This window comes from Populus euphratica, unplaced genomic scaffold, assembly GCF_000495115.2.
Source record: "Populus euphratica unplaced genomic scaffold, PopEup_1.0 scaffold6.1, whole genome shotgun sequence".
NCBI lineage: Eukaryota > Viridiplantae > Streptophyta > Magnoliopsida > Malpighiales > Salicaceae > Populus > Populus euphratica.
In genome coordinates this window covers 889,238-908,911 of record NW_011499849.1, presented here as the reverse complement: position 1 = coordinate 908,911, position 19,674 = coordinate 889,238, and the positions used below count along the sequence as shown (strand labels likewise).

The 19,674-nt window shown below is 35.1% G+C and overlaps 2 protein-coding genes across 5 annotated transcripts; one reads left to right on the top strand and one right to left on the bottom strand.

The window, feature by feature from the left end:
* Positions 1–3,868: 3,868 nt before the first annotated feature.
* Positions 3,869–5,418, top strand: DIC2 (dicarboxylate carrier 2). The gene has a single exon (XM_011018603.1). It carries the CDS (start codon positions 4,131–4,133, stop codon positions 5,094–5,096), a length of 966 nt encoding a protein of 321 aa, XP_011016905.1. The 5' UTR covers positions 3,869–4,130; the 3' UTR covers positions 5,097–5,418.
* A 1,139-nt stretch (positions 5,419–6,557) lies between these two features.
* REN1 (Rho GTPase activation protein (RhoGAP) with PH domain-containing protein) lies at positions 6,558–18,750 on the bottom strand. 4 transcript variants are annotated; one of them, XM_011018601.1, is made up of 24 exons: positions 18,333–18,749; positions 18,172–18,252; positions 17,973–18,009; positions 17,371–17,447; positions 17,124–17,194; positions 16,938–17,016; positions 16,230–16,374; positions 15,655–15,774; positions 14,598–14,675; positions 14,243–14,298; positions 14,068–14,137; positions 13,134–13,218; positions 12,626–12,869; positions 11,655–11,858; positions 11,043–11,354; positions 10,787–10,836; positions 9,688–9,748; positions 9,515–9,598; positions 8,590–8,703; positions 8,344–8,510; positions 8,114–8,177; positions 7,490–7,597; positions 7,162–7,273; positions 6,558–7,131 (listed from the first exon to the last, which is right to left on the bottom strand). In XM_011018601.1, exons 1-24 carry the CDS (start codon positions 18,363–18,365, stop codon positions 6,875–6,877), a joined length of 2,709 nt encoding a protein of 902 aa, XP_011016903.1. In that variant the 5' UTR covers positions 18,366–18,749; the 3' UTR covers positions 6,558–6,874. The 4 variants fall into 4 exon arrangements, with proteins under 4 accessions (XP_011016903.1, XP_011016901.1, XP_011016902.1 ...); XM_011018602.1 differs by having other exon boundaries at positions 7,052–7,131; positions 7,162–7,241; positions 18,333–18,750; XM_011018599.1 differs by having other exon boundaries at positions 6,558–7,273.
* Positions 18,751–19,674: the final 924 nt, after the last annotated feature.

Below are 19,674 nucleotides of genomic sequence, written 5' to 3'. Positions count from 1 at the left end.
TATGTGTAGGAGGACATCCATGCACCATCCATGTGACGTGTCAGCGAATGTAATGACTCTGGACCCATCATATCAATCTGAAGTTTCCATGGAAGATGCTCTGTTGTGGCGGGACAATAATTCATTATTTTCTTACGCGGAATTCATCGCCATAGTTTCTCAATTTACTGTTGAAATATTCTGTCGATGATCTATGATGATTCATGTAACGTCGGTAAGTTTATCAGTAATAAACTGATTAGTAGATTTAGGAATGGAGAAAGCATATCAAACAAAACAAAAATCACTCATTTTGACATGTCAGCATTTTTTTATCAGTGACCTTCGCTTCACATATTACTGGCAAAAAAAAATTATATGTAATGCTAACAGTGAGTTTTTTTTAATTATCGATGGAATAAAATCGCATGTAATTAAACAACATTATAATTATATTTATAATAATTATACATATAAACTTGATCTATCAGTAATGTTATCTTTTTAAAAAAAATTATTAAACAAAAAAATAATTAAAATAAATTAAAATTAAATATTTATTATAATTTATAAAATTTATAAGTTCAACTATAATTAATTTATAATAAAGGCTCAAGAAGGAAAAAGAGAAGGTGGATCCTTGTCTGGATAGTAGGAAGCTTATGTATCACTTATTCATGATTTTATTTCTGTTATCAATTAATAAAATTTGATTATTTTAACATTGAGTCATTTGACGTCAATAATGAGATGGGTCATTCAAGGTTGAATTTATTGGTCCTTAATTGTTTCAAACTTTAAAATTTAAGTGCTTTGAACCAATTATGAGTATTCAATAGTTGAAACACTTTGAGTCATTCATAGATTCTTGAATATAATTTTTGAAATACCGCACACTTGATTTCTATTTTGTCATTAGACAATCCTACCTTCAACCATAAAACCATAATTTGGATTAAGTTTAAGATGGATCAAAGAATTATCCCTGTGGCTCTCTTTCGACCCGTTAATATATTTATCACTAAAAAAGCTAGCAAGCTCTAAAAATAATAACTTGAAAATTTCTTTTGTTAAAACTCGATCATATCATGTATTGTTGAACTTAATATAATATCTTGGCTACCTATACAACATCTCTTTTCTTAGTGTTATTATTTCACATATGTTTCCATAGAAAAACTTTTTCAGACTTGGTTCATGTCCAAAAATCATAGCTCACAAGAGAAAATTGTTGTTAGTTAAGCATATTCATACAAAACAATATATTATAAAAAATTAGATATATTAAAAAAATGATATTATTATCTGTTTCACATGCAAAACAATCATAATGGATCCATTAATATGCATAGTAATGAAACCACTATAAATCTGTCAATTCTAGTTCTCCATGCTGGATTATGACTGTCACATAAAATGCTTAATATCATGTAATGAATATATTTCTCCTAATCAGCCTTCAAGATGTACGAAGATTTAGAATCTTTTCACACCTTCATGTCATTTCAGCTTTTAAACTTTATTTCGTTCGTACAAATATATATATATATATATATATATGTATGTATGTATGTATGTATGTATTGCATCTTATACAAAAAACCATACAATTCATGTGATGTAAATTATTTAGATGTTAATAAGTGAAAAATAAAATTTTAAAATCTAGATTAAAAAAATTATTTTAATTTCAATCTTATCTAATTTCAACATAATTATCCTAAATCTTTGTGATAATGATATTAATAATCTTATCTCAATCTAAAATTTTCACGGCTATTATAAAACTAGAAATTATAGATTTGAGTGATTTACTTCTAGTGATCACAACTCTTGAACCCATGATTTTAATTTAGATAAATAACACTTATTGTATTTTTTTAATTACTTGGTATTACATTTAGTTCAAATTAATCTACTAGAAACATATAAAATTACTTTTAATTTCTTTCTATCAATCTAATACTTATTAATATAACATTGGCTCCTTAAAATTGATTAAAAAACAATATAATAAAAAATCTAACTCCTAAACATTTCTCAGTGATATTAATATGCTTGGAAAAACTCAATTAAAAAGATAAGAACAGGAAACACACGTCTTAAACCAATTAAAAAAACAAAGTTTTTGGCCATGATATTCCCATTCCACTCACTGTTGATACATGTTCTGATCATCAAATAAAATGGAGCATTAGTTACTAGAGGAATTTTCTTATTTACTAATATACACTTTATTACTTACAATAACTTTAATTAATTATTTAATCATTATTTTTTTGCCTTTCACAGCCGAAAAAACAAAGTTTTCAACTCAAAAAAAAAAAAACTAAATCATATTTGTGTTTGGGATCGGTTTTAAATTCTAGAGATTCGACTAGTTAAAAACCAAAATGAATTTATCAAAACTAAAATAAAAAAACCAAAAACCTATCCCGTAACAAATCTGACTACTAGCTCTTTACTTTCTCTTTTGGCTCCCAGAACAGTTCTAGTGGGGTCCATTAAGAAAAGCTCATATGATTTCGACATGTGTCAATTATCGGATTTTTAAAGGGCCCGATGGTGGTTCATTAACATTGACTACCTTAAAAAATTCCATTTATTACGCCCCTGATTAGTGATGCGTTTTAAATGGGTCGAGATAAAACTTGAATTTTTTTAAAATTATTATTTTTAAAATTTTTTAAATTATTTTAATGTGTTAATATTAGAAATGATTTTTAAAAATAAAAAAAATATCATTTTAAATAAAAAATTCTTTAAAAATAATCACTAAACAATAATTAACACATCTCTAAACGAGAGGACGATCTAACGGTTAACACAGGAGATTTTCATCAAGATATCTCGAATCCAAACCTTAGAAAGGGTTCTACTCGTTGCATGCACAAAGGCTCATTAATTAAGCTCCTAGTTGCGATTGCCAACGTCACATCTTGCTCGCATCTTCTCCGCTGCCATCATATGCCACTGCTGCTTTTACAGCTGGCACAGCCTATTTATCACTTCCTCGTCGCCATCAACATTTTATAACCATCGTCCAAATTATTATTAATTTGTCAAAACAATATTTTCCATCCACAACACCTTTGCCGTCTCATGGTAAAAGGAAGAAAGACAAAACGTAACTCTTTTTCTCACCTTTAGAATAAAACACAAATTACCACAGCCCGAAATTTATGACACAGATCCCATATTGATCGCTGCCAGAGTAATTCATAGCTGACATACAAACTGAATTTAGCCAATGGTAATGGGCTTTCTAGGCCCAATCACGAATCCTTTTCTGGGCTGTTGCTGCAAAGGACCGAGGATCGGGTCCGTGTGTTTTAAATGGTGTTTTTTAAATATTTTGTAATTTAAAATGATTTTTTTAATTTTTTTATGTTAATATAAAAGATATATTTTTTTAAAAGATATATATTTTAATATATTTTAAAATAAAAAAAATAATTTTAAAAATTATCATTTGCAAACTTCCAAACATCTTCAAAAACCATAAACCGTCCTTACGGTGTCAATACCATAAATAACATTAAAAAAATAAAGAAATATGGAAAGGTGTGCTAGCAAGCTAGCTCTCTCCTATAAGGTAGGATGAAAAGTAAAACGTGAGTCAAAGGACAATAATTTTTTTTTTTTAATAAAACGAAAAGTCAGGCCAGGGCAGTTAAGAAGCCGCGCTCAGTTCCGCCGAGCCTCGTAAACCTGGAGTGCCATTTGTTCATTTGTTTGGCAATGAGATGGAGCGTGTTTTAAAAAATAAAAATTAATGTTTTTTTTTAAGAAAAAACAATTAAAATTAGGCTTTCCAACCCCACCAAACCGCGTTTTATATTCATACAGTTCCCACTTTCCATACGCGCACCATTCCAAGGCCAAAGCATCGAATTTCTTTACAACTTTCCTATTCTCTCCTCCGGCAACACCCTATAAATACTCCCTTGCTCTCCTGCCCTCAGAACCATCCTTTCTTTCTTTCCTATTTTGTTCGCCCTATTTTTATCTGGCATATGTCTCAAAGACGAAACGTCCCCCATTCTTCTTCTTTTGCTTTTAGCCTTCATTCCCATTTCCACATCTCCAGCAACCTGAAACCCAACTGGTAACGGGAAAACCTTTAATCTATCAAACTAATCAATCATATCATGGGTGTGAAGGGTTTTGTTGAAGGAGGTATTGCATCGATTGTTGCTGGGTGCTCCACTCACCCTTTGGATCTAATCAAGGTCCGTATGCAGCTCCAAGGCGAAAACTTACCCAACCCACAGGCTCACAATCTCCGCCCTGCCTATGCCCTTAACCCCGCCGCGATCCCTCATAATTCCATCCATGTCCCTCCCCCACCACCACCAACGCGCGTGGGGCCAATTTCTGTCGGCGTCCGCATCATCCGGTCAGAAGGTGTCGCCGCTCTCTACTCCGGCGTCTCCGCCACCGTCCTCCGCCAGACTCTCTACTCCACTACCCGTATGGGGCTCTACGATGTTCTGAAGCAGAAATGGACCAATCCGGAGACAGGAAACATGCCATTGTTGAGCAAAATAACCGCTGGTTTGATCGCCGGAGGGATCGGAGCGGCTGTCGGCAATCCAGCTGACGTGGCAATGGTTAGAATGCAAGCTGACGGACGTTTACCCGTGTCCCAAAGGCGGAACTATAAAAGCGTGATTGACGCCATCACGAGGATGTCGAAGCAGGAAGGTGTAACTAGCCTGTGGCGCGGGTCATCTCTTACGGTGAACCGCGCGATGATTGTCACAGCATCGCAATTGGCATCGTATGATCAGATAAAGGAAATGATAGTGGAGAAAGGAGTGATGGGGGATGGGTTAGGGACTCACGTGACGGCGAGTTTTGCTGCCGGTTTTGTGGCGGCGGTGGCATCGAATCCGGTGGATGTGATTAAGACTAGGGTAATGAATATGAAAGTGGAGCCAGGGAAAGCTGCGCCTTACAGAGGAGCTATCGATTGCGCAATGAAGACCGTGAAAGCTGAAGGGGTTATGTCCCTTTATAAGGGCTTTATACCTACAATTTCAAGGCAGGGTCCTTTTACTGTGGTTTTGTTTGTGACTCTCGAGCAGGTTAGAAAGTTGCTCAAAGAATTCTAGGTAGTTGATGACGATGACGAAGAAGATACTAAGTTTGGGCTATCGGTATAATTATTAGTATTATTGCTATTAAGATGATGATAATTAAAAAAAATTAATGTACCGTTAATCTTATTAATATGAGGAGTTTATAGAAAAATGTTTTTCCTAATTTCTCAAGAGTATGATTTGATGCTCGTTGAAAAGTTTAACGATGGGACATCTTTCCGAATTATTTGTTGAATTATTCAAATTGGGAAGCAAATTAATTCTTGTTCAGTGACAAAATTAACGCGGCTATGAAAAGCTAATTTAGGACTTTTAATTGGGTTTGGTTAAGGATTGCTTGAGCTGTGTTGCCGTCTTTCTTTGAACCTTGAACTGTAAATACCAAAAACTATCTGACGCCGGTCTGAAAGATCTTCAGAGGTATTGGAATTTAAAATGCTTCCGTCGCCTCTCGCCAATAAAAAGTGGTTGTCGTGGTTTTTGTTAGGAGGACTTGTGGTGAACACGTGGAACCTATAGATCACGCGGACTTTCAGACTAATCGTTTCACCGTCACCGCAGAACGTGGCGTGTCGTTTATTTTAACGAGTATCTTCTCTCCATCACCTACCTTTTGCTGTCAAAACTCAACTGGTCTTTCCAGGAAGGTCCCCTCATTTTCTGGAAATGACTTGTTCCTTTGTACTGCCTCATGAGATTTTGAAGTTGCAAGAAATTTCCAGTTTATGGGGTTTGATTATGTTCTTCCCTATCTCACGAGTTGGTAATGTCTCATCAGTTTCTTACAATTATACTCTATTTACAAAGATTAGCATCCACGTTTCAGACCATCTTCTTATATGGCTAAAGCTATTTACAAGATGTTTAACACAGCTATTTTGCTTCTGCTTGTAGAAGCTTTACAAAATGAAGTATTTTTTTGCTTAAAAAATTTAAATTAATTTTTTTATTACTTTATTATAATTTTTATATGTTGATATAAAAAATAAAAAAAATATTTTAATATATTTTTAAAAAACATTTCAATCTCCAAGAGCCAAATAGATGATATAGCTTTATTAATTGTATAAATATAATTTTTTTAATGTAGACTCCAATAAAAAAATCATTTTAACAACTAATTTATATTTTAATATTTTTAATATTAATATTTTTAACTTTTTTATATAAAAAAGATCGAGAAAAGTTTAATCAATGAAAGAAATAATATTTAAATAATATATTTTAACATTTTAGCTCTTTTAATAAATATGTAGAATTTATTTGACTCTTCCATTAGTGATGTAAAATCAAAGAAAGATAAGCTATGTATTATTTTTTTGATTTTTAGCTCATCTTTCTGCTTTCCCAGGTCAACAGCAAAAGGCCTAGTGATTCCATCCATATAAAAAATTACATTTGACAATACAAACGATCAAGACTGCATTATTTTTTAAAATATTTTTTTAATATTAGCATAAAGTCAAAACATAAAAAAAAATTAATTTTAAGCTTTTTTTTTTCAAAATTTATAAAAACACCCAACTGCCCCTACTGAATCATCTCTGAACCAGCAAAACTCAATAACTAAATTACAGACAGTTCTTACATCAAGGAAATTGTTATTATATGTATACATCATGGACTCATGGCGAAGTCAGAACTTTGAGCGTGTCGACAAGGGCATCTATCAACCTTGCAGCTCTGTCATCCCATAAGATTCTCTAATTACTCATCACTAATATCTGTCTCAAACAAATTGTTGAGGACATAAGCTATGCCCCCTCGACACAAAATTAGAGTCCCATGTATCATCTCGAATTGATCCTTGGAGCCACCAGAGGTTTACCTCTGCCTGCATTATAGGATACATGGCCATCAGATTTTCCTCTTTCCAAACTTCGCAGATGCTGATCTTCAGAATATTTTCCACCATCTAGATCCTGAAGTGATTGACTATCTGATGTTGTAGATTTTTCAGAAATCTGAAGTGGTTTCCCCTCTTCTTCTCCCAGACATTCCAATCCTTTACCTCTTTCTAGATTTTGAACCGAATATATTTCTGAACCTCGGCCCTTCTCGAGTTTTAGATTTGAACCTCGGCCCTTGTCCCTATTCTGGAGTTCATTCGCAATCTGGCTACGCCGCTCCTTCAGAAAGTTGAGCCGGGTTGTCAAACTCGTCAATGCAGAAGTGGTGGAATTCACTCCCTATTGGGCACAGTTGTGGCAAGTGGCATGAATATCTGATACCGTTTACTTTTATGAAATAAAATGCTTTAGGCCTTGAAATAAGCAATTACGTTCATATGTTCCCACAGAAATCAAAGAATGTTTACTTCCTAGGCATCTTTACCCATCCGACCCAGACAATAATTTGATTTGGCACAGAGTACCCATGCACAATTAGAAAGCTTCACGGCCTACCTCACTCCTTGCACCAGACCTCTTGGAATTGGTTGAAAAAATGGGTCTGGGGTTGCCACAATGTTTTGAATCCAGCTGCTGGGTTTCAGCTCCATCCATACACGTATCCTGCCACAAGGAACCCTCCATAGTTAACTTAATCCATGTTATCAAAGAGAATAAATTGGAAGAGCTGAAGGTCAACATGTTGATTAGGCATCCTGAGAAGCTCCCACTATAGATTTTCTCACAATCTATTAATCTCATCCCAATCTTAAAATAAAAGGTTTCGGCTGCCATGCACAACTTAATCACGATTCTCTAACATCTGAAGAAATTTGCCATTATAGTTTCAGAAAATTAAGCCAAGAAACAGAGGCAAACTTGGAAAAAAAAAAGAGGCATTAATGTGATGGCACGTATCTTTTCCTAGTGGCTTTAAAGGTAAACTCCGTAATTTTATAATTGTCTATCAATACCTAACTTGGAGAGACAAATTGACCTCTACATTTATACATGAGACTAGAAAGAAAGAAGTATAAGAGATGTACAGGCAAGCAACATTTTATTGATATTCAAGGGGCTGGGATGGACAGATTTAGAGGGCTAATAAGATAGGTCTAGCCATCTGCTGCAAGTGCATACCTTGCTTGCAGAACGTCCAAATTGTGAAGAAGCAGTAGCTTCAGCATTCTTCTCTTCACCATTCCTGCAAGAAGGCAATATTAACAACAGCAGCACACCCACACCCGCGTCCAAGCATGCCTTTCTTTAGTTTCTTTTTATCACATGCACAAATCATTTGCTGTCTGTCCAGTCCTCTTCAAAAGAAATTTTAAAAAAGAATCAGATACGAGGCATGGAAAAAACATTACCCTTTTGCCTTATGTAATGAAGCATTCGGCTGATTGCCCAAACCATGCATAGAACCAGAGCATTCATCACCCTGTTGATTAAGCTGCGCCTGTAGATCATCAACCTTCTGCTTCAAATTGGCAACATCTGCCTCTGCTTGAGTTATTTCCTCAAGCTCTGCCTTCATCTGTAGCACAATAATTAAGTTAAGAATTCAATGCAACAATCAAGACCAATTATACTAGTTACAGAAGAGGTGAGCTGACTTTTTCATCAATTGTGACTGGAACTTGCAAGGGTCCCTTGGAAGTGTTAAGTCCTGCTTCTAGAAATTTTCTCTTCTCTCTCTCCTTTTGCAGCTGTTCCTGTAGTCTTGCTACCTGTAAATACAAGGTAAGTCCTCAGTTCAAGAACCCCAGAAATCTTTCAATCAATCTAGTATTTGTAGTTTACTGAGTCAGAAACAACTATGAATTGTAATCTACATGCACTGAAAAATGAATGAAGAAATATTTGACAAAAATTATGGCATGAATGAGTCATGAACAGACACGAAGTCATAGTTCTAATTAACTGCAACTTTATGACTTTTTACTCCTGTCAGTTGGTGACCCATTAGTGTCATAACCGGTCGTGGCATGTAGCATGGTTCTTAAAAAAATAGAGACATGATAGAAAAGTCAAAGCAGCAGCTTCTATTTCCAGATCATTCTTGTGGTCTAAAACGATCTTAAATTTTTTTGTTAGGAGTATATAGACATTGAATTCACGACCACGCTGAAAAGTAAACAAAGTTTCCTGGAGGTTCTTTCCTGGGGGTTCAGAGAGTTTCTCCGAGCTATAACCTTTTGCAACATTAAAGAAAATGCATGGGCATAGTCATTGCATCACAATGTTGTAATAGAAAAATAAATAAAAACCATGCAATAGCGATCATTTTATGGCGATCTTGACATCTCCAATGAAAAGGTTTCAGAAACAGCTTCCTCCTGCAAAACTTCCTAATGCCTTCATATGCTAAAACTATCTTGACAAGGACTCGAGTTACCAACACCCCCCCCCCCCCCACCCCCAAAAAAAAACAACCCCACCACCCCCAACCCCAAAACAGAATCATCTTAAGGGGAGGAACAGAGGAAAAGAATCAAAATAACAATAGAAAGGATAATAAATTTTCTCCATAGAACATACGTCTTGCTGGAGAGCTAGACGATACTCGTGAAACGCCTTCGTTTGTTTTTCCAAGTTAGCTTGCAAAATGGCATTACCTTTGACCTATGAAGGAAGATAGAGCAGATTATTAAAGTGAAAAAAGAAAGAAATCTCCATATAATGACATCAAGAGGCATTATTTAAGTCCCTACCTCTTCAGAAATTATATTTTGCATCTCAATTTTAGTTGCCTCCAGCTTCTGGATTTCAACACTAAACAGTCAAATAGTCAGATGATCAGCATGGCTGAAGATAGTAAAACAGTCCATGACACTAAAACTAAGATTTTATGTCACTTCCAAAAGTAAAATGTAACATAACATGCCATATTATGAAAGTTTCTGTATCATGTAATTTAAATATGATGCATGGATTGTTCTATTAATTGTGCTATATTACAGCCATAATAAAAATCATGGGAGCTAGACATTACAAAGATGTGACGTGCCTTAATATTGTCAATGCATAAAAGTGCTCTTTTGCCGAGCATTACCTAGTTGAACTGGCTAAAGAAAAAATTCAAAGAATAAAAGTAGGGTGGCACTGTACCACGTGGATTATTTTTACACAAATCACACAACTAAGAACAATGGCACAGGTTCTGATTAGATACAACTGTTCCACCATTGTTTCTTGTGTGTATTTATGTAACAAATATTCGTGCTATAATATCTTTTACCATTTAAGTACAGAAAAAAGATAAGGAAGAGCTGCATTTAAGCTAGAAAGTATCATAGCAGGGCATTCTAATCTTCACCATATACCAAAATTAGAGTCAGCATAAGAACTGATTGAACAGAATAGACAAAATCCTCGCCCGATGGTGATGAGGCCACTAACACTAAGAATTCCGAACTCCAATCAATCTTCGAGATGAATGAGGGTAATAAACTGGGATTCAATTTTTCTAGTGCCAGACGGAACTTCCTGCTTCAAACCCAAAATTCTCCGAATTACTAACACAGATGAATAGTAAGCCAGTATATCAATTAGAGGTTAGTTCTACATACATGGGCATCCAGCCCCTACTACATCATCTAAACTAACAAAAAGTTGTGTCTAACACATTCCGTATTCATCCCTTCTACAAAGAGTAGAACAAATGGATAAAAAGTCCAACTGCAGTGGTAGTGCTAAGGATGCTGACCACGTGTTTGATTAGAGAGAGATGCATGAAGGCTACCAAAAATACATGAGAAAAATGCTTGTGAAAGCAGAAGCATGATCCATTTAGAGGAAATGTATACTTACTCATCCTCAATAGGGTAATCAATGGATTCCATAGAAAGGTTCTTCTTTGCCTGAATTCATGCCAAAAGGAAAAAAGAATTTGATTAGAAATGCTTATATCGCACAAAAAAGTCTTTGTGATGAGACAGCAATTCATGGTGGAAAGTCAAATGCCCTTTCGCAAGAGAAATCATTTAGCCACAAAACATTAAATTTTGGGGAGCATAACTGAAGGAAATGGCGAACCAACACATAAATTTAGATAACATGCACTCACAGCAGTACGTCCCCAAACAGTTGGACGCTTGCCGGGCACAAGTCCATTTGATATAGTGGTAGTTTTTTTAGCATTTGGGGATGCATTATAATCAGCAATCTTATTCTCCAAACTTGTTTCAGTAGAAACATCAACAGACAGGTCATCTGACTTATCTGGCAGCATTGCCAAACTGTTGTTGCTTTGATCTGGTGTATCAGGCAATGAAGCTTGAACTGGATGTGATGACAACTTTTGTTCAACTTTCAAATCATTGTCTACCTCAGCTTCAGGGTACTTGAAACCAGAACTAAGATCATCACTGCCCTGCATCTTTAATGCACACAGAATAAGAATAGTTCTTGTTCTTAACTTTCAATTCACAAACCAAAAACAATACAAAAGGAAACTAAGTCAATAATGAGTGGAGTCATAGATGACAATACAACAAGATATTCAAATTATAAGGATTCAATGCAGCAAATATGCATCAAGAGCATTGAAAAGATGCCCAGAGTTGCAAATGCAGGAGGTTTATATCCATATGTCTTGCACAAGGTTTGATGATTGCTAGGCTTAAACAAGATCATCACTTTGTATAAAAAGGCAGGTCAGAAAGTCCAATGGATGCACCTCATGGTCAGATGGATCATCTTCGCAAGAGTCACTGCTCTGAGTGCAGGTTCCACTTGATGCATTGTCATGATCATCATCTGTATATACATCAGATTCTTCTGTTGCATCATCTACATAAGACTCATCATCATCAGTTACCTCCTCATCCTCGCTTCCACATTCATCTGAATCAGAGTACAGTCCTGGGGACATGGAACCTTCCTGCAGATGCAAAGCAAATTCAAGCATAAAATAAAAACTCACAGCAAATGAAGTAAGAAATACAGCATGGGGAAAGAATGGCCAAGACATTCAACTTCAAATGTACGTAACCATCAAATAACATTTAACAACAGCCTCTGTGACCTATCATTTCTTGTTCTGTTGAGCTATAAAGTTCCTGTATCATCCCAAGCTTTATGCTATTCTTGTATTTCTTGTTCCTCAAGTAGACAGAATGAAATTCAGAGGTAATTTCTGCTAAAACCAAAGGTCGGGATGATAAAGATTCCAAGGCATCAGTAACTAAAACTGCAAAGCTGTTAAGTGGCCTTTAAGCCTTATGGAATATTAATAGTAAATGAAAATACTGTTGAGCTTTTGCCATCCATCAAATGATTGTTGTTCACTTCATGTTCATTTTAGGCTCCAAAGTAAACAGAAAGTGTTTCAAACCTAGTTAATATTTAGTTAGTCAGAACCAGTCTACACCTGATTAGGAAGAAAAACTTTCTAATTTAAACACTGGAAAAAGAAAAAACTGTTGAGCTTAACTTTTGTTATCCATCAAATGATAGGTGCTCGCTTCATATTCATTTTAGGCTCCAAAGTAAACAGAAAGTGTTTCAAACCTAGCTAATATTTAGTTAGTCAGAACCAATCTACACCTGATTAGGAAGAAAAATTTTCTACTTTAAACATCCAATGTCTGTAATACATGAAGCTATGTCATAGTCAAGTCAAAACAACAACAGAGACGTGCAGCTTACACTGAATATTTTTTCATACTCTTCCAATAATGTTATAACAATGGCTTGTGCATGATTAGCTGCAGCTGCTGCTTTCAGAAGCTGAATGGAACCATCGCCCCCCACATTAAAATTAGATTCAATTTCACAGTCACCAGCTAGAAGAGGACGAAGAAGTAAGGGTGCCATACAAGCAGCCACAGCAGAAGTGCTCATTCGGTTTACAGCTTTGTGAGAAGCTACAGTTTGCATCATCAGAAGAATTCTGAACATGAAAAAGAAAATGAAGCAAACTGATTCAAAATCAATGCAAGAAATGCAGAGCAGAGGAGGAACATCTAGGCCTCAATCCAGAAAGAAAATAGGTAAAGAAAACACAAACGAGATAGTTTGATGCTCCAAATCTACAAGACTAAAAAATGAAGTTCAGTCTACAAATATCATTTATATTTTGTTACATCCTGGAATCCTCTTTTCCAACGTGTCAAATTCCAACATGCATGTCAAAAGTATGAGAGAATTTATCCACCTCTGCAATAATCGACGGTTTGGCTCTGGGAACGTTTCACATACTGCCACCCGCATGGCATTTACCCTACTGCCACGATCAGTTCCTAAACATTATAAAATCATCAATAATGGAAAATCACATGACTAATAAATTAAATAACACAGACTACTGAAAATTCAATACTATGGTACAAAAGAAAATTGTTGAGCAAAATTCCACAGAATAATTCCCATTAAAATTTCAAATTTCATCAGACAAGGCATATCTACAGATCCTCAGGATGTCTCAACAAAAACCATGGGATTGGGAAGAGACTCGATCTTTGACGCAAGTCAGTAACATAACCATAAATCCACAAAATTGTTTCTAAAACTAACTGCAGACCAGTTTGTTGATGACAAGCAGTAAATAAATCTTCTAATAGATTTTAAATTGCATCTAACCAATCACCATTATTCTCAATTTTTAACATCCAAGCATATTACTCCTTCAGAGATAGCATAAGGATTCCAATTGCAACAAAAGCATGACCAGATTAATGAAGTGTAAACGTAAAGGACACTAAATAATCAACACATGCAATGCGCATACCTGAAATATGTACATAAAGTAGCGCTGATAACTAGAAAGAACACAGATGGAATATATATGCACATGCATTACACATGTACTATATTCCATTTAATTCAACCGACAAGTAATGTCACGGTACCTTTTTAGTCCTCCAAAACTCTCTAAATTTGGTAATGAAAGAAACAATTTCTGTGAAACAAACTGTATCACTGGGTGTAAAGATTGTGACTGATAAATTTTACATGAAATAAAATGGTTGGGCATTGAAAAATACATAATGCACTTGACAAGTTTTCAGCATAAATATTGTAAGTAACACATAAGGCAGAACAGGAATGGATGAAGATTAATGAAATACATACTCCAGGAACAGACTTACGCCAAGCTTCAAGCAGTGCATTGCAGCATGATGTGGGGACTGGAGATGATGGCAACTCTCGGAGGAAATACTGTAATGTTGGGAGACGATATTTATTAAAGAAACATGAAGACAGCTTGCAAAATTTGTTATTTGTAGGAATCAATACTAATATTGCATCTGGAAAGAGAAATACCTTAACACAATCAGCAATGACATGTGCATCCTCCATCAGAGAGAACTCGGTTGTTCCTAAGGCACACCAAAAGCATTAGTTTGAAACTAAAAAATTAAAAATATATTATTTCCATGACATTTCCACGCAACTGGTTTCCTAGCCTATACTGCTTCATTAGCAAAGAGGGTTTTGATTCTTATATTTTCTCGAGCTACTGTTAAATCTTAAATCAATGAAATGTATATCCGAGCTTTAAAGTGTGATTGGGCTACATTGTGAAACATGAGAAAAGACACAACGCATGGACCTGCATTTTAAAGTAATAAACAAAAAGTACAGGTTTACTGAGGACAGGATATCTGAATAAACTTACCCTGCTCATATTCTTTTATTCGATGCTCAACATCATCAACATCTGCAGCTTGCCGCAAGATTCCTTCCACCTTTATTCCTGTTAATCGTTCAGTCAATCAAGTTCAGACAAGTGAGGAAAAACAAAAATATATCATTACATAAGTAACCAATAAAGAAAGAAGTCTTCCAAACTCTAAAAGTAATGTTAGATTAACAAAGTTCATATAAAGAAGACAATTATTTGTGAAATTCATGAAGGTAAAAAGGTCGAGATGAAAAGTGAAATGGATGAATACACCGATCCTTGTTACTGGGGGGGGGGGGGGGGATGTTATATTGGTCTGAGGTAAAAAAACATTTTGAAGCCATACTAGCCTGTAACGCTAGAAGAAAGTAGTCTTTAGTCATTCCTCACTCCACAACTAACAATTCATGAATATTTTTTGAGACAGTTTAGATAACCCAGCAGAAAAAGAATAGTACTTGCAACTTACAAAGCAGTTTAAATATTTTTTTTCCATATTTGGTACCACCACCATCAAATTTGATGGGAAAACACTGTTAATAAGAGGACACTAACAAAAATCAGAGTTGAAATGGGCAAGTTTCAACCAGCCAGACAACACCGAACTTCCCTCATTCATTATAGCACTCATAGCTTATTGAAGGCCCTATTACAGCACTCCACAAGCAAGCATCGGATTAAGTATAGATGATATTCAGACTCTTTATCTACAATTGCAACGGAAAAGGTGCAGACTATGAACTATGGTATAGTAACATATCACATTGAGATCACATCCTTATGGTTAATTCACTATTGATAAAACAAACATCTTTAGATCATATTCATATGCACATGCAAATTAATTCACTACTGGTAACTTAAACGATCATATCCTTGTGTACCAGAGAAGGAAAAAAACAGGAACTATGCCGTCCCAGGTATTGCCTGTTTTATCTCTCAACTCTCAACCACGAGATAAAGGAATCCATTGATGAAATAGGAAAAGGAAGTAATCCAGAGATCTGGACAAGGAAAGGCAATAACAAACATAATGGAAAAGGAAACCTACCATGGTCTTCTATAAACCTTAAAGCCTTCTCCAGAAAAGATGGGGACCCATCAACATCTTCTATAGCAAGTAAAATTGGTCTGCCAATGACCAAAGATTTCACAGGATGCTTATCCTTCACTACAGGAAAAAAATGTCAATATCTTACGGATCTGAAAAATAAAAACAAAGTTTCAAAGTTCAGAATTTCATAAAAAAATGTCCAGCCCCAAAATATTATAAATCTCACATATTTTTGGTCGTCACAAATCATGACACAAAAAAAGAAAATAAGAACAAACAAGAAGTCACGGAAGAACAAAAAACCTAAAGAAAATGGCATGCAGGCCAGTAATTCTCCTTATAAGAGAAAAAAAAAGGTTGAAAACTAGAGGCCATGAAATCATCATTAACCCTTTTCCATCTAATCTTCAGTGGTTCCATCATACTGTTGCTGAGGAAAACTGTAATTTCTAAATGCATCTAGCCAACAGCTAGTGATTATGTTTTCTGTACTATACAAAAATTTAGATGCAAAAACCACACCACATAAGCACAAAGTAAACTGATGTTAACCAGAAAGGATGAATACTGACATTGTTCCAAAGAACTGTCAGCTCCATCAGCCTGATCATCTTGGAAGATACCATTTTGCCCCATCACAAGAGAGGTGCTTGGTGCCTGTGCCAGAGCATTCTCAAGAGCAGTCTTCCATCCATATAAATCTTCAGAAGTTTCAGCCTGTGGCAGCAACACAAAGCAAACACAAAAATGTAATCAAGATTGCAAAAAGAGACAGAAACAAAGCACAAATATGCACACCCAATTCTCACTGAACCCCGTAGGATTTGCAAGTTGAGAATAGCTAGGTAGGTTAAATCCATTGTGGAAAAATAAGGATGCGTAGGATGAAGAACTAGTGGGATGGATAGAGCTTACGAAAGGCATTAAAATTGCGACCTTGTCACCTAGAGTCATCTGATAAAGTTACAATTATGACCTGCATGAATGACTGATTGACCTGCTTGTGTTCTTGAGATCAAGTATGGTGAAATAGCTTGATGCGTTCTCATATCAAATAGTGGAAAAAAAACTGAATAATTAATGAAAACTAAGCTAGACACTAAGCTGGAAAGCTTGATCTTTGTTCCTTGCCAAGTTACAACCTGGATCAAGCTCAAGCCAAGTGAATACCCTTAGGCTTAACTCTTTTGCAGCCTAAGGAGATTATACGTGAATACATATCAGAAATGCTATCTAAAACAATGTCAAAATGGATCACAAAGAAGCAAAAAAAACATCACCTTGAGAGTGAATGCCCGTCCATCACGGCCATCAGGAAAGAGAACAGTCAAGAGCTTTTTATCTGCTTTGACAACCACACTGTGAAGTTCCAAAAGAAACATGAAGTTAGGAAACTACTTCCAGTTGTGAAAAACAATGAGAAGAGTGCTTGATTAGCAGTGTCTAACTTGAAAAAGCAAGCCAACCTGCCTGAATTGTTGAGGTCAATACCACCGAGGGTCAGGTTCACTTCACTCCCCTTCTGAGGAATAGCACTCTGATAAAATAAAAATGCTGTGGTGAAGGTTACATGGCAAAGAAAAAACAGTGCACCAATGCTGGAAGGGTGGGGGCTAAACTTCCATAATTATAAGAATTACCACCATTGCCAGTAAAACATATGAGAAGGCAAATTAAAAAGATGCAGTAACTACAATATGCAAAACTACTAACCGGATTGCTTCTGAAGAAAACTAGTGATGTTCTTGTTAGAATAAACCACCTTTTCTTCCAGGATGTCCATCCAATTCCTGTACAACACAGGGTTAAAAAATATAACCCCAGAGTGAACAAAGATTCTCGGAAATGCACATTCAAACGCTCACGGTACAGTTGTTCTCAAAAGAAAAGGCTTGGTTTTCTTGATTGGATCCTCAAGAAAGTGACAATGTTACTATCTGTGTACATAATATCTGCAGTGTTTAATCAAGTATGTTAAGAAAAGCCTCTTTAGTAATATCTGCAGTGTCTAATCAAGTATCTTAGGAAATGTCTCTTTAGATTAAAGAACTCGCAACCCCATCTTCTCTCTCTGTGTATTATCTCTTTCTATGACAGTACAATAGCATAGCAGGATAAAACTACAAAATCGAAATAAAAACCAAAAACAAGCCAGCTCCAACTGGGATGAAACTAAAATCAGAAAAAAGAATATCATCATAAACTGTAGTCGATTGAACACAAGTCAACAACATTTTTTGTCTCCGTTCCATGCATGTCTTGCCACTTGTAATTAAGCGTGAGAAAATTCGTAAAACCAAAAATATAACACGCACCTTTGGATGAAATAAAAAGCGGCCCGCTCTTGAAAATCTGCAGCATAGATTATTATACTTGAGAAAAAAAGAAGCAACAGACTCCGATCCATGAAGCCAAAACTAAAAATCGATATCATCTAGATAAGCTACCTGATCAGCAATCATTATGATCCTGGTCTTGAGAAAAATAAAAGAGTGGGCAAAAGGGGGAAATTACCGCATTGCCACCGTGAAAACGCATATTGTCTAGTTGCCCTGGTGCTGGAGGTGGAGGTGGAGGAGGAGGGCCGCCGTCTCCCTACATTTACGTCATTATGAATCACGTTGTGAATTAAAAGAAAAGGAAAACAAGAATAAGAAATCATTTTGCAAATAAACCTTGGACGATTCCGTGTTTTTGTTGTTAGTCATCACTTGATCGTCCAGGAATCACAAAATCACATAATGTGCCTTGTTTAGATGTTTGAAAAGGTGATGGGAAGACAATGAGGAGCGAGGGCAAGAGAAGCGTGAAGAAGGGAACGGAGGGAGACTCTAGTTCTTTCTTGTCTTTTGTTGCCTCCCGTGGGGTGGGGTGAAGGGGATTTCTTTTCTTTTTTTTTCTTTTTCTTTTTTCCTTCTATTTTCTTCTCTCTCTTTCTCACGATTTTTTATTTATTTTTTTACTTTTTTGGAATGTTTAGGGATGGGGGAAGAGAAATGAAATTCCAACGGAAACCCGCTGGTAAAGCAAAAAAGGGGGAGGTCCAAAAGAGAGCAAGCAGGAGTCTCCCTCCTAATATGCCGCGCTTGTACACGTCACCCCTATTCTTCTTCCTCTTTCTCTTTCATCAAGACGTGGTGGAGGGATGTTGTTATGGAAAATCGGAAAGGATGCCAACTCGAAAAAAATATACACACACCCGTACATACATACACATATTAATTAAAAAAATAAAAAAACTAATTAAATTAAGAAAATAAAAATAAAAGTAATTAAAAAAACTGAATCTTAAAAAAATTAATTATATTTTTAAAAAAATAATCGGTTTAATTCGGTTTTGATTTTATAAGCCCGAAACAAAAAAAAACCTTACTCAAATAAAAAGACTAGAAAAAACCAAGTCAAACAAAAAAATTAAGTCAAACCAGTTTGAACTATTTTTCCCAATATCACATAACTAAACTAAAACTGGTGGGTTTGAACTAGTTTTGGTTCGATTTTGATTTTTTAAAAAAACTAGTTTTGGTTATTTTTTTGATAAAAACCGAACCGAATAAAAAGTGATCAACTATAATTATCAGTGCTTCAATGTTGGCTAAGAAAATTTTTTTTATGTAAAAAAAATCAAATTTGGGTTATTGATTTAAATGGTAATTTAAATAATAAAAAAATATATATTTAAATCTATTTGAATTATCAATTCAATGTTAACCAAATAGAAGATGAACTATACAAAATAATAAAGCAAAACTTCAAAAAAAAATCGAGTAAATTCAGATAAACCTTCTAAACCAGGTCTTATCTTAAAAACTTAGAACTCGTTAAATTATGTACCTAATTTAATTTAAGAAACTTAACTTTAAATCAATTTAATTTAAAATAATGAAAATGTTGAAAAAAACACTCACAAAAACAACAAAAGAATGATGATAAAATTTTAGAAAAACAAATCTAATGAGGAAGAAATTTGAAAATAAAAAAAAAAACTCAAACAAATTAATTAGTAATTAAAATAAT

Coding starts and splice junctions, on each gene's coding strand:
- DIC2 (XM_011018603.1), top strand. CDS start 4,131: ATGGGTGTGAAGGGTTTTGTTGAAGGAGGTATTGCATCGATTGTTGCT.
- REN1 (XM_011018599.1), bottom strand. CDS start 18,365: ATGACTAACAACAAAAACACGGAATCGTCCAAG. Junction 17,017..17,123: donor GACCTCAACAATTCAGGCAG/GTTGGCTTGCTT, acceptor GGAACTTCACAG/TGTGGTTGTCAAAGCAGATA. Junction 9,599..9,687: donor AAAATATAATTTCTGAAGAG/GTAGGGACTTAA, acceptor CTTCCTTCATAG/GTCAAAGGTAATGCCATTTT.